Source organism: Pipistrellus hanaki (genome assembly GCF_964339955.1).
Source record: "Pipistrellus hanaki genome assembly, chromosome: 6".
In the NCBI taxonomy this organism is placed as follows: Eukaryota; Metazoa; Chordata; class Mammalia; order Chiroptera; family Vespertilionidae; genus Pipistrellus; species Pipistrellus hanaki.
Window position 1 is genome coordinate 30,805,001 of NC_140508.1, and position 15,743 is coordinate 30,820,743.

Below are 15,743 nucleotides of genomic sequence, written 5' to 3' on the forward strand. Positions count from 1 at the left end.
TCCTCTTTCAAAAAGTATCTATTTAGATCCTTTGCCCATTTTTTTATTGGATTGTTTATCTTCCTTTTGTTAAGTTGTATGAATTCCCTGTAAATGTTGGAGATTAAATCCTTATCAGAGAAAACATTGGCAAATATGTTCTCCCAGCAGGCTTTCTTGTTGTTTTGTTGATGGTTTCTTTTGTTGTGCAGAACCTTTTTATGTAGTCTCATTTGTTTATTTTCTCCTTAATCTCTCTTGCCCTAGGATCTGTATATTTTTATGGTTTCCTGTTTTACATTCAAATCCTTAAGCCATTTTGAGTTTGTTCTTGTGTATGGTGTAAGTTGGTGATCTGAGAAGATGCTTGATATGATTTCTATCTTCTTGAATTTGAAGAGAATTTGCCTGTGTCCCAATGTATAGTTTATCTTTGAAAATGACCCATGTGCACTTGAGAAGAATGTATATTCTGTGGCTTTGGGGTAAAATGTTCTGAAGATGTCAATTTATTACATCTGACCTATTGAGTCATTTAGGATTGATGTTTGTTTGCTATTTTTTTTTGTTTAGAGGATTTGTTCAGTGGTGTTAGTGGGGTGTTAAAGTCCCCTTCTATGTCTGTATTGCTGTCAATCTCTTCCTTGATATCCTCCAGAAGTTTTTTTTTATGTATTTGGGTGCTCCTATATTGTTGCCATGGAAGAATGAAGCCTCAGAGTTATCAGATCATCTGAGCTTTTCCCATGTAATGCTGAAAATTGCAAATTTTATGTTAAATATCCCAAATTTAAACTGTTATCTCAGTTGTTAAAACTTTGCACAGGTGTGGGGCCAGTGTGGCTCAGTGGTTGAGCATCCAGCCATGAACCAAGAGTTCACTGGTTCAGTCCTAACCAGTTTGGTTCAGTGGATAGAGTAGCAGCCCGTAGGCTGATGGGTCCTGAGTTCAATTCAGGTCAAGGGTACATACCTCAGTTGCAGGCTCAATCCCCGGCCTGGACCAACGTTTCTTTCTGCCTCCCTCCTTCCCTCCCTTTCACTCTCTCTAAAAATTAATGGAAAAATATCCTCTGGTGTGGATTAACAACAAATAAAGTAAAAGAGTTCACCTGTTCAATTCCTGATCAGACACATGCCCCGGCTCTATCCCTAGTAGGAGCTAGCCAATGGATGTCTCTCATGGATGTTTCTATCTCTCTCTCTGAAATCAATATTTATCCTCCGTGGTTGTCTTCCCTTTTTTTTTTTTTTTTTTTTTTTTTTTAAGTATTACATGTCTCCTTTCCCCCCAGTTAGCCTCTCCCCTCTTCCCTCCCCCCCCCACAAAATCTTTTTAATTGTGTAGGCAAACCAAAATATATTCTTAAGGCCCCAGAGTTAATGAACTCTGGCTGTATAGTTTTACTTTTGGTTTCAGGATTATGCTTGCCACTTAAAATGAGTTGAGACACTTTCCTTCCTCCCTGTCCCCAAACCTCCCTCTCTGGATTAACAGAGAAATTATCTGTAGAATTTTAGCTTGACTTCCACATCCATTGCCCTCAGGGTCTAAGGCCTTTTTGTGAAGATAGAGTTTTATATTTTCAGGATTTTTTTTCTTGAGCCAGTTTTGCTTATTTGTATTATTACAAAATCGTACATTTAAATGAATTCTATAGATTTTTTTATTTTAATCTCAGCATATAGTTTTTCTCTTTTTCATTTTTTAATATATTGCTTATTGTTGTTAATCTGTTAATCTCTCACTGTGCCTAATTTGTAAATTAAACTTTATCATGGGTATGCATGTATCCAAAAAAAACAGAGTTTATATAAATATAATAGAGGCCCGGTGCACAAAATTCATGCACAGCGGGATGGGGGTTTGTCCCTCAGCCCAGCCTGCACCCTCTCCAATCTGGGATCCCTCTCACATCCAGGACTGCTGGCTCCCAACTACTTGCCTTCCTGCCTTCCTGATTGCCCCTAACCGCTTCTGCCTGCCAACCTGATCACCCTCTAACCACTTCCTTGCCAGTCTGATTGATGCTTAACTGCTCCCCTGCAAGCCTGATTGCCCCTAACTGCCCTCCCCTGAAGGCCTGGTCCCCCACAACTGCCCTTCCTTGCAGGCCCAGTTGCCCCCAACTTCCCTCCTCTGCCAACCTGGTCCCTCCCAATTGCCCTCCCCTGCTGGCGTGATTGCCCACAACTGCCCTCTCTTGCAGGCCTGGTCCCTCCCAACTGCCCCCCTCCCTTGCTGGCCATCTTGTGGTGGCCATCTTGTGTCCACATGGGGGCATCCATCTTATGTGTTGGAGTGATGGTCAATTTCCATATTACTTTTTTATTAGATAGTACTAGAGGCCCAGTGCACAAAATTCATTCATTGGCGGGGGGGGGGGGGGGTAGTGTCCCTCAGCCCAGCCTGCACTCTTTCCAATCTGGGACTCTTCCACTAGGATCGGGCCAAATAGGCAGTCAGAAATCCCTCTTGCAATCCAGGACTGCTGGCTCCCAACTGCTCACCTGCCTGCACTCCTGACCACTTCTGCCTGCCAGCCTGATCACCCCCTAACGACTCCCCTGCCAGTCTGATTGACATCTAACTGCTCCCCTGCAGCCTGGGTTTCCCCCTCCCCCCAACTGCCCTTCCCTGAAGGCCCAGTCACCCCCAACTTTCCTTCTCTGCCAGCCTTCACCTCTAACTGCCCTCCCCTGCAGGCTTGATTGCCCCCAACTGCCTCCCTTGCAGGCCTGGTCACTCTCTACTGACCTCCCCTGCTGGCCTGATGACCCACAACTGCCCTCCCTTGCAGATCTGGTCCCTCCTAGCTGCCCTCCCCTGTAGGCCATCTTATGGTAGCAATTTTGTGTCCACATGGGGACAGCTATCTTGTGTTGGAGTGATGGTCAATTTGCATGTTACTCTTATTAGATAGGATAGAGGCCTGGACCAGCTGGTATGCCCTGAAGGGTGTCCCGGATGAGGGTGGAGGTACCCTTGGAATGTGGGGTGGCCTGGATGAGGGGCCTGTGGTGGTTTGCAGGCTGACCACACCCCCCAGCAACCCAAGCAGAGGCCCTGATATCTGGGACTTATTTATCTTCTACCCTGTTTCCCCAAAAATAAGACAGTGTCTTATATTAATTTTTGCTCCCAAAGATGCGCTAGGTCTTATTTTCAGAGGATGTCTTATTTTCCATGAAGAAGAATACGGTACACATTTATTGTTAAATGAAAATAAAGGAAATTTATTACCTGTATACAGTACGGTAGTACGGTACCGTAGTTGTCAACACAAACCAGACAAACTGTGAATCTTACAGTATCAAGAATTTACTCATTTATTCAATGACAATCATGTCATCATCTTCTGGAACATCATCATAACAATCCAATTCCTGAATTTCCTGGTGAATTTCTTGTGACTCCATTTCTTTCAGAATCAGTGGACCAAATCTCTCATGTTTAGCCTAGAGGGGGCCTTATTTTCGGGGGATGCCTTATATTTCACTCAGAAGGAAACCTATAAGTAGGTCTTATTTTCGGAGGATGTCTTATTTTCAGGGAAACAGTGTATAATTGAAACTTTGTAGCCTTCAGTGGAGGCCAGGGCTGCAGGAGCTTGGCTTCCTCCATTGCTGGGGAAACCCAAGCCTTCTGCTCTCTCTGTGGCTGCAGCCATCTTGGTTGGGTTAATTTGCATACTTGCTCCTGACTGGCTGGTGGGCGTGGTTTGTGGGTGTAGCGGAGGTACAGTCAGTTTTCATATTACTCTTTTATTAGATAGGATAGGGTTTGGTACCCTTCAGGAATCCACTAAGGGTCTTGAAATGAATAGTATACCCCAAAGATAAAGAAGTACTACTGTACATGTACAAAGTTGATGCTGTCTTGGTTCTTAGTCTTTATAACCTAATTTTTTAAATTCTTTTTCCCCCCCACAGTTCATCCATGAGCTCGGATTTCCCACATTACAACTTCAGGATGCCTAATATTGGATTCCAGAATCTGCCTCTCAACATATATATTGTGGTTTTTGGAACTGCTATATTTGTCTTCATCCTTAGTTTACTCTTCTGTTGCTACTTGATAAGGTAATCAATTTTCATTCTATGTTACTTTAGAATATGTTAATCAATAATAAATTAACTTTCTCCCCTTAGGTTAAAAACATTTTATAAGTATTGTTGGGAAGGAAGAAAATTTCCTCTTCTAGGTTCTTTCTGCTGGTCTAATTAAACCTCAGACTATAAAAAATTTTATAGTGTATTATTCAAAGAGCTTTATGGAATAAAATAATAGCAAATTAAATTTTATTAAACAGCTATACATCTGATAGTTTTTAGTGTTTATACAGTATATGATTATCGTTAAGATAAATACGGTGATCAGATATCTTTCAGCAATAGTTCATTATTGCCCCCAGTGTTCCAGGGTACTTATTTACTGACAGTCAAATCTGAGTGAATTTAGTGTTTAGTTCTAATTTTCTAACAAGGGAATTTATATTCTTCATATAAGGTGAATCTTCTTTGAAGTTCTCACAAAATGTAATCATTCCTTGTATTTTATAGATATGCTCACAAAATGTAATCACTCCTTGTATTTTATAATATATAAAATACTCCTTGTATTTTATAGTCATTAGTTACTGCCTATGACTTTTTTTTTATCTTGCTTAGAGAAATAAATACTTAGCTAATATAATTATAGGATTTAGGAAACACTTTTTAAAAAAATCTATTTATTGCCGAAACCAGTTTGGCTCAGTGGGTAGAGCATCGGCCTGCACACTGAAGGGTCTTGGGTTCAATTCCGGACAAGGGCATGTACCTTGGTTGCGGGCACATCCCCAGTAGGGGGTGTGCAAGAGGCAGCTGGTCGATGTCTCTCTCTCATTGATGTTTCTAACTCTCTATCTCTCTCTTTTCCTCTGTAAAAAATAAATAAAATATATTAAAAAATTAAAAATTAAAAAATAAATTTAAAAAGTCTATTTATTACTAGAAATTTCCTTTTCCTAACATTTCTTTCATTAATATTATAGTTTAATAAATGCTATGTAAATATTTAGCTTTTAAAAAAAAAATTAGGGAATTGGCCATAATTAAACAGGACTTCATAGCATTAAAATATTCCTTCATAGCATTAAAAAATTCCTAAATTTTTTTTCCTAAATTTTTTTTTTGAAATTTCTCTACAAATACTGGCTTAATTCAAATTTGGAAATTTAATATTTGAAACCAAATTATTTTTTAAAAGAGGACAAAAATATTTTAAAAGATTCATTAAGGAAGAGCTTATGTAAATATCCTAAAATGTATATAGGTCATAGTATAGTTTTTATTACCATGTCAAAGAATTAATTACACCTTTGATTTTTCTTTACTTTAGGAAAAATACTAATATACCAATTGTGATTCTGGGTAAATTTTTTGAGACATAAGTTATGAAATACTATTTTACCTCATTGTATTTCTTTCAGTAATCAAGCAAGCAAAAAGATTTTAAAAAAATCATAGTTGTTTTCATGCTATGATTGCCCCATCGGTCGCCCCACAGAGGGAGGCAACCAGTGGCAGCAGGGGTTGGGGCTCGTGAGTGCCCCATTCACCTCACAGATAGGCCCTGATCGCTGGCCAGGCCTAGGGACCCTACCCATATACGAATTTTATGCAACTTAGTTTTTAACTTGAGTTCTCCAGCATCTTTCTAGGGGGCTCTTCTGTTCTCATGCAGAGAGATCCCTCCAGTCACAGCTAGACTTATCAGAACCATTGGAGGAACACAGCTTAGATCTAAACTAGACACCCTCTACCAGCCTCAGTTATACAACATTTTAGTACAGAATCTGCTGCCCATGATAGGGCTATGAATAGATTACTACTGGAACACAAAAGGACTCTTACCTTGCTAGGAGTTATCCTATTTTATAATGAATCATATAGTATTCTAATTTATGTTTGTTATTTATCTCTCTCCCCAGATAGAGTTTTGTCTGTTCTGTTTGCTATATCCTAAACACCCAAAACTGAACAATATCTGGCACAATATTGGTACTCAATAAATGTTTGTTGAGTAAATGAAAGAATGGTGTTCCTAGTAGAAAGTCATTAATTACACACTGAAAAATAAGAATAAAATTAAAAACTAAAAATGGAAGGAAAATATTGAGTTATCTAGTAGATACTATAAAGTCTTGAACCAAGACATTGTTAGCAGAGCTAGAATGTATGTGTGTTATGGATGGTTGTGAAAAATATCGGGGAGGTAAAAATGAACAAAATTTGGTGACTGGGCATTAAGAACAATAAAATTATGAGCTTAGAATTTTTTCCTTGGCTGTTGGTTGGATAGCAATCCCTTCATAGAGATAGAAAATGGATGGCCAAATTGGGTGGAAGAATAAAAGTTTCTGTTTCACACATGGGAGAACTGTCTTCCCTGTTTAACAGTCCAGGTGTTTAGTATATAGTTGGATATATAGGTCTAAAGCTTATTAGAAGTCTGGTCTGAAAATAGAGGGTCATGTAATAATAGGTGGAAGCTGAAGCCAAGAATGTCCCCTAGAGAGAATGTGTATAGTGAAATAAAATAGATGCAGGACAAAATCCTAGGGAAACATGAATATTTAAGAAGAGCCCTTGGCCTGGCCGGGTAGCTCAGTAGGTTGGAACGTCATCCCAATACGCCAATATGTGGATTTGATCCTGCATATAAGAAACAACCAATGAACGCATAAATATGTGTCACAACAAATCGATGTTGTTTTTCCCCCCTCTCAATTCTATTTTTAAAAAAAGAAGAGCCCATAAAAGAGACTAGGAAGGGATAGCAAGAGAAAGAAGAAAATCATGAGAGGTTCCCCATGAGTAGGGTTACAGTGGATTGAGTCAGTTGTGTCAGCTCCTCCCAAGAAGGTCTAGTAAACAAGAAATTTGTTAATCAACTGTTTACATTATCAGTAAGGCTTCTGGTCAACAGTAGATTATTAGTAATTAAGTTTTTGTGGAGGAAAAAGTTATATGTGGCTTTTCAATTGTGCAGGAAATCAACATCCCTAACTCCTGCATTGTCCAAGGGTCAGTTTTACATTTGACAATTAGGTTTACATGCATAATCTTATAAAAGTTTCAATAGCATGGGTATAGGGGTGATAAAGGGTAATTTATATTGAGGCAAAGCTCCAATCTGGGATCCCTCAGATACCCCTCTCACAATCCAGGACTGCTGGCTCCCAACTGCTCACCTGCCTACCTGCCTAATTACCCCTAACCACTTCTGCCTGCCAGCCTGATCATCCCTAACCACTCCCCTGCCAGCTTGATTGATGCCTAACTGCTCCCCTGCCAGCCTGGTTGCCCATAACTGCCCTCCCTTACTGGCCTGGTCACCCCTAACTGTCCTCCTTGCCAGCCTGATCACCCCCAATTACCCTCCCCTGCAGGCCTGGTTCCCCCCAACTATTCTCCCTGCAGGCCTGGTCACCAACAACTGCCCTCCCCTTCAGGCCATCTTATGGCAGCCATCGTATGTCCACCTGGGGGCTGCCATTTTGTGTGTTGAAATGATGGTCAATTTGCATATTACCTCTTTATTATATAGGATGAAAGCAATCTACAGATTGCCTATCAAAATTCCAATAGCCTTGCCCTAGCCAAGTGACTTGGTTGCTTAGAGCATCATCCCATACACTAAAGAAAAAGTTGTAGGTTCAATTCCTGGTCAGGGTACATACTTAAGTTGTGAGTTCTATCTCCATTCGGGTTGTGGACAGGAGGCATCTACCAGTGTTTCTCACATTGATGTCTCTCTTCCTCCATCCCTCCCTCTCTTTTGCTCTCTAAAATCAATAAACATATCCTCATGTAAGGATTTTAAAAATCCCAATTTTTATGCAAAAATGGAGAGACTGATCCTCAATTTATTTGGAACTCTAAGGAGCCCTGAGTAGCCAAAACAATATTGGGGGGGGGGGGGGAGGGGGAGGGACCAGGAAGATTCACATGTCCTAATTTCAAAGCTTCCTACAATAATTAAAACATTGTGGTACTAGCATAAAAATAGACATATAAGCCAATGAAATAGAATTGAGAGTCCAGAAACAAATGCAAACATCTGTGACCAATTGATTTTCAGTAAAAGTACCAAAACCATTTAGTGGGGAAAAAGAATAGTCCCTTCAAAAAAAAAAAAAAGAATAGTCCCTTCAATAGATGGCAGGACAACTAAATAATACATGTGAAAGAATGAAGTTGAACCCCTACCTCACATTTTATAAAAATTAACTCAAAAATAGATAAACCTAAAAATAACAGCTAAAACTATAAAATTCTTGGGAGAAAATAGGTAAATCTTTAGGAAGTTGGACTGGCAATAGATTCTCAGATTTGACACCAAAAGCCCAAACAACAAAAGAAAAAGTAGATAAATTGGACTTAAATTAAAAATATTTTTTCATTAAAGGACATTATCAAGAAAGTGAAAAGACTACCTTTAGAATGGTTGAGATTAACACCCGGAATATATTTTTTAAAACTCTTACAGCTCAGCAACAAAAAGACAACTGAATTGCCCAGCCTGTGTGGGTCAGTGGTTGAGCGTCAACCTATGAACAAGGAGGTCACAGTTCTATTCCCAGTCAGGGCACATACCCAGCTTGCGGACTTGATCCCCAGTAGGGAGTGTGCAGGAGGGAGCCAATCAATGATTCTTTCATCATTGATGTTTCTATCCCTCTCCCTTCCTCTCTGAAATCAATAAAAATATACATATTTTTTAAAAAGACAACTGAATTGAAAATAGGCAAATGACTTAGTTATTTTTCCAAAAAAGATAGACAGGGTAGGGCAAAAGTAGGTTTATAGTTTTCATATGGAAGATAATACAATAATTAATAAATAATATAAGAATAAACTGTTTTGCCGAAACCAGTTTGGCTCAGTGGATAGAGCATCGGCCTGTGGACTGAAGGGTCCTGGGTTCGATTCCAGTCAAGGGCATGTACCTTGGTTGCGGGCACATTCCCAGTGGGGGGGGTGCAAGAGGCAGCTGATCGATGATTCTCTCTCATCGATGTTTCTGACTCTCTGTCCCTCTCTCTTCCTCTCTATAAAAAATCAATAAAATATATATATTTTTAAAGAATAAACTGTTTTTGCATACTCACAACTGTTAACCTACTTTTTCCCTACCTGTACAAATAGCCAATAAACACATGAAAAGATGTTCAACATTATTGATCAGTAAGGAAATGAAATTAAAACCACAGTGAGATACCACTTCACACCTAAAATGGAAAATTACAAATGTTGGTGAGGATGCGGAGAAGTAGAAACCTGCACATGTTGCCTGTAGGAGTGTAAAATGGTACAGCCATTGTGAGGAAGAGCTCAGCAGCTTCTCAAAAAGTTAAGCATAGAATTACTATATGACCCTGAAATTTCACTTCTAAGTGAATACCCAAGACAAAAGAAGAGATATGCTTACACAAAAACTTATACAGGAATGCTTATAACAGCATTGTTATAATAGTCCAAACATGTATAAAACCCAGATGTCCATCAATAGATGAGTGAATAAACAAATTATAACATATTTCAGCCATAAAAAGGAGTGAAGAACTGATGCATACTACAATTAGGATGAGCCTTGAAAACGTTATGCTAAGTGAAAAGCCAAACACAAAAGGTCACATATGTGTGATTTGTTATATAGGCATACATATTTCTATCCATAATAGGCAAATCCATAAAGACAAAATGCAGATTAGAGGTTACCAGGAGATAGGAGAAGGAGACTACTTAATGAGACCACTTCGTGAGATCACATAGTTTTTGGAGGGTGACAAAAAATTTTGGAACTAGAGAGAGCTGGTGGTTGCACAACATTGTGACCACACTACACACCGCTGAATTATACAATTTAAAATGGTTAAATTTTATATTATGTGAGTACAAACAAAGGAATATTTTAAAATGTTATTAAAGGAATAAAAAAAACTAACTCAAGAATAAATAGAAAATATTAGTAACTATATATCTACTAAGAAATTGAATGTGTTATTAAAGCATTCCCACAAAGAGACTACAAGCCAGGTAACCTCACCAGTGGAGTCCTTCAAACAGTAAAGAAGAAAATACCACTCTTAACTGACTTCCAAAGAATAAAAGAAATACTCAACTCATATATATAAAGAGGACAGCATAATTTTGACTAAAATTATACAAAGCCTCACAAGGACATTACAAAAAAGGAACTTACAGACTTTATGTCTCTCATGAACAAAATATTAGTGAATCAAATTCAGGGATATGCAAAAATGGTAGTATATTATATTGAAGTGGACATTATTCCAGGAATGAAGGTATCAATGCAATATACCACATTAACAGTTTAAAAAAAAGGGGGGGGGGGAGCAGGAGGATGATGGGGGGAAAGTTTATAAAGTCCCGCTGATGAGCTCAGTGGTTGAACATTAACACATGAACCAGGAGGTCACCAGTTCAGTTTCTGGTCAGAGTACATGCATGGGTTGCAGACTCAATACCCAGTGGGGGGAATACAAGAGGCCACGGGTTGATGTTTCTCATTGATGTTTCTCTCTGACTCTCTCCCTTTCTCAAATCTGTGACATATTTTTTTAAACCAAAAATTAATACCTATTCATGATTTTTATAAATCAAAAACTAGGATACAAGTTTATATCAAGGTTATGCACAAAAAATCTAGAGAAAACATACTTAAATAGTGATGGGTTGGGTCTTTTTTAGTTATATAATTTTATTTTACACATTTAAAAAAATTTTAAATCTTTATTGTTGAAAGTATTATATATGTCCCCTCTTTCCCCTCCATTGGCCTCCAATAGTGATGCCACTGCTTTTATTTGCCATTGTATTAGAGGTCCTAGCCAATGCAGATAAAAAAGAGTAATAAAAGAAATGAAATGAAATAAAAAAGAAGTAAAATATCTAAAGATTATAAAAGGCAGAGTTTAAACTGTCATTATTTGTAGACAGAAAGGTTGTATATATTAAAAAATCCAAAATATTTTACAGATAAACTATTTAAAGATAATAAGTGAACTTAGCAAGTCATTAAATACAGATCAATATACAAAAATTGTTTTTTCTATGTAGTAGCAACAATTAATTAGAAAATGAAAACAATTTATAATTTATAGTAGATCAAAACTTACTAAATACCTAGGAATAAATCTAATGAAAGATATATAACCATTCTACCTAGAAATGTGTAAAAAGAAATTAAGATATAATAAGTAGGTTCATAGATTGAAAACTCAATCTTGCAAAAATGTCAGTTCTTCTGTAGTTGATGTATAACTTCCATGCAATCTCAGTCAAAATCCCAACAGATTTTTTGTGGAAAATGACAAGCTCATGAAATTGATATGGAAATGCAGAGGACAAGAGTAGCCAAGAAAGTAATTAGGAACAAAGCTTGAGGACTTCTAATGCCAGACCCAAGGCTTATTACAGAGCTCCAGTACTAAAAACAGAGTGCTATTCACCTAGCACCCAGATCTTGCTTTCTAAACACTATTCTCCAGTAAAAAGATCCAAGGTTCTTTGGAAGAAGTGGCTAATTCCACAAATGGGGCGTGGAAAATACAAGATGAGCCGGAAACATCTTTCAGTGCTAATAAGCAAGGAAATTCATGGCAAAAGATGAGGGCACATTTAAAGGACACAGAAGTCAACCCGATGAGGCTCCTAAAGGCCAAACCTAAATCAATTTGAGCAATAAAATAATGATTATATTGAACTCTAACCCACAGACTAAAACAAATATCCATGAGTCCAAAGTGATATAAACAAATGAAGGAGAAGGGACATATGTTCCTTACAGAAGAATTCCAGTTAATAATTATGCAGGAATTAGGAAACTACCAAGCCACCACCAGGCGAACACTACAGTAATTGTTGCAAGCAAGATGAGTGCGAAATCAGTGGGCAAAAGCTTGAGAATGAGTAGGATTTTACATGGTTTCAACATCTCTCCCGCAAAGTGTTGGTCAGTTTCAAAAAGGAAAATAATAACTATAGTGGAGAGACCTAGTAGACACTCCACGAACAAGTGATCATGGTTAATATGTCAAAATCTTGAAAGAAAAAAACGAAGGATCCTGCCACAGATTGGGAAAGGCTAAGGAGACATGGATTGGGTCATAGGAACAGGAAAAGGATATTAGTGAAAAAAAATGGTGAGATTTAAATAGTCTCTTATTTTGTTGATATATCAGTGTTAATTTACTTGCTTTGATTTTTGTACTCTGGTTGTGTGAGATATGAACATTGGAAAAACTGGGAGAGAGGTATATGGGAACTCTGATTTTTTGCAACTTTTCTGTAAATCTAAAATTATTTTAAAATACAAATTTAAAAAAACAAAACTAGCATGGTATTGATATAAGGTGCATCAGTTTCCCAGAGCTGCTGTAACCACATACTACAAACTGGGTGGCTTAAAATAACAGAAATTTAATCTCCCATCTGGAGGCTAGAATTTCAGAATCAAGGTGTCAACAGGGCCATGCTCCCTCTGAAGACTCTAGGGTGGGATCCTTCCTTGCCTCTTGCAGCTGCATCATTTCTGTCTCTTTCTTCACCTGGCTTTCTTCCCTGTGCCTGTATTTCCTCTCTTCTAAGGATGTCAGTCATATTGGACTAGGGTCCATCCTAAATCCAATATGCACCCTATATCCAATATGACCTTATTTTAATTAAATAATCTGCAAATACTGTTTCCAAATAGGGTTATATCCTAAGGTACCAGTTAGATATAATTTTTTTTAAAATATATTTTATTGATATTTCACAGAGAGGAGGAAGGGAGAGAGATAGAGAGCTAGAAATGTCGATGAGAGAGAAACATCGATCAGCTGCCTCTTGCACACCCCCTACCAGGGATGTGCCCGCAACCAATGTACATGCCCTTGACCGGAATCGAACCTGGGACCCTTCAGTCCGCAGACCAACGCTCTACCACTGAGCCAAACCGGCTTCGGCAGATATAATTTTTAAGGGGACACTGTTCAATCTAGTACATAAATATAGGCAAATAGACCAATGGAACAGAATAAAAACTCTTGAAATAGACTCATGTATTGTGTCTTACTTAAAATAGATGTGCCACTGTAATGTAGTGGGGAAGGAGAATCTTTATAATAAATGAGTCAAACAAAAATCTGCACGTCGATGAAAAGAATCTTGACCTCTACCTCAAATCATACATAAAGAGTAATTTCAGATCATATATATATATATATATATATATATATATATATATGTAATAGATGAAACAAGTGGTTTTTAAGAGAATATCTTCATGATCTGGAGGTAGGCAAAGATTTTTTTTTTTTAATTGGACACAAAAAGAACTGACATTATTGGGACTAGTTGATAAATTGGACTTCATTTAAAATAAAAGTGTCTGTTCATCAGAAGATACCATTAAGAGAAAGAAAAGGCAAAAGCCCCGGAGTAGGAGTAGATACAGTACATAGACCAAACAGAGGACTCACATCTAAAATATATAAGGAATTCCTATAGATCAATAAGAAAAAGGTAGACAACTCATTTTTTTTTTAATGGTCAAAAAACTCAAACAGGCATTTCATAAAAGATATCCAGTTGGGAATAAGCATATGAAAGGGTTCTGCACACCATTTGGGAAATGCAAATTTAAACCAAAATGAGATACCACTGAATGCCCACTAGATTGGCTTAAATTTTTTAAACCAACCTTACAAAGCAGTGACAAAGATGTGGAACAACTATAACTCTCATGCTTTACCCACAGGAGTAGAAATTGGTGCAAGCACTTTGGATCAGCAGGTCTACAGAAATTAGTGTATATGTCCACTAAATGACATGTAGAAGAATTTGTGTAGCAGCTTTATTAATAGTAGCCCAAAATTGCAGTGGCAGCCAGGCCTGAGGCGGAGGCAGCCAAGCCCAGGGTGGCCAGTCCAGGAACACCCAGACCCGGAGTGGCCGGGCCCAGAGAAGCCGGGCCCAGAGCAGCCGGGTTGGGAGCAGCCAGGCCCAGAACAGCAGTAGCCAAGCCCGGAGCATCCAGGCTGGGAGCGGCCAGACTCGGAGCGGCCGGGCCCGGGGCAGCCGGGCCCAGAGCAGCCGGGTCTGGTGTGGCCAGGCCCGGAGTAGCAGCTGCCAGGCTGGGAGCGGCCAGGCCCAGAGCAGCCGGGTCTTGTGCGGCCAGGCCCGGAGCAGCAGCTGCCAGGCTAGGAGCGGCCAGGCCCGGAGCAGCCGGGTCTGGTGTGGCCAGGCCCAAAGCAGCGGCTGCCAGGCTGGGAGCGGCCAGGCCCAGAACAGCCGGGTCGGGTGCGGCCAGGCCCGGAGCAGCAGCTGCCAGGCTGGGAGCGGCCAGGCCCGGAGCAGCCAGGTCGGGTGCGGCCAGGCCCGGAGCAGCGGCTGCCAGGCTGGGAGCGGCCAGGCCCGGAGCAGCTGGGTCTGATGTGGCCAGGCCCGGAGCAGCGGCTGCCATGCTGGGTGCGGCAAGGCCCGGAACAGCCGGGTTGGGTGCGGCCAGGCCCGGAGCAGCAGCAGCCAAGTCCAGAGCAACTAGGTCGGGAGCGGCAGTGACCAGACCCGGAGCAGCTGGTTGTGGAACGAACCAGAGCAACAGAGGCCAGGCCCGGAGCAGCCAGGCCCGGAACAGCTCGCTCCTCGCCTGCCCCTGCCCCATGGCTGCCTCTCAGACATGGCTGGAAACATTTGTGGGAACTAGATGGTCTGCTGAATCAAGTGATGAAGGCTTAGATCTGGATGTGTTGAGTTAGTATAGGGCTGGGGTGTTGATCTGTGAGTGCCTTGGGTGAGGCCTGGATGAGGCTGGTTGACCTATTTGGAAATGTCTTTTGTGTGAAATGTATCATTGGGCATGTGGAGGTATTATTGATATGAGAAAATGCTAAGTAACTGATTTACTATCTGAAGAGGGATTTACTGTCGGGGAAAGGGAGGGAGGAAGAGACTGAACATAAACTGCACCTATGGATGAGGACAATGGGGGATGGGGAGGGGGCGGAGGGTGGGGTGGGTACCTGGTGGAGAGGGGAAGAAATGAGGAACCTTTGTAATGATATGAACAATAAAGATTGATTTAAAAAAAAAAATAGTAGCCCAAAATTGGAAGTAATCTAAATATTTATCAACAGTAGAAGAGATAAATTATATTTATAGTGTTCAGACAATGGAACACTATATATCAGTCAAAAAGAGAATTACTGCAATAACATAGATAAATTTCAAAAGTAACTGTTGGCTGAAAGAAGCCAATGCAAAGAGTATACCAAATGATTCACTTATGTGGAGTTCAAAACAAACATCATTAATCTATATTGAGAGAAATCAGGAAAATGGTGACCTCTTTGGGTGGATATTGATTGGGAGAAGTCGTTGAAGGGGTGCTGTAAAGGTGTATCTTGACTAGGTGATAGTTAACAAGTGTATATAAATGTGTACGTGTATTTTTTAATTAGCTGAATTCTTAAGGTTTTTGTAATTATTAGATGTATATTATACTTAAAATTTTAAATTTAAAAATATGGTATATTAAATATTGAAACAAGTGGACTATCATCAACATAAAAAGAATTGAGGTTTCATTAAAATATTTGTTGTATTAATGAGATTTTGTTTTAATGAAATTTTACTTTAATTTATATTTAGATATCATTTCATGGTTCACTGTTCACTTTCTCATGATATGTAACAGATGTGTCATTTGG

At 39.4% G+C, this 15,743-nt stretch overlaps 1 protein-coding gene across 3 annotated transcripts in view; it reads left to right on the forward strand.

Moving 5' to 3' along the window:
- RNF24 (ring finger protein 24) overlaps positions 1-15,743 on the forward strand; it is a 55,957-nt gene that overhangs the window by 24,874 nt on the left and 15,340 nt on the right. For all 3 annotated transcript variants that reach the window (XM_084886860.1, XM_084886858.1, XM_084886859.1), the window contains one exon: positions 3,913-4,062. In XM_084886860.1, coding sequence (XP_084742986.1) covers positions 3,920-4,062 — 143 coding nt within the window. In that variant the 5' untranslated portion in view covers positions 3,913-3,919. The remainder of the gene's footprint in view (positions 1-3,912; positions 4,063-15,743) is intronic.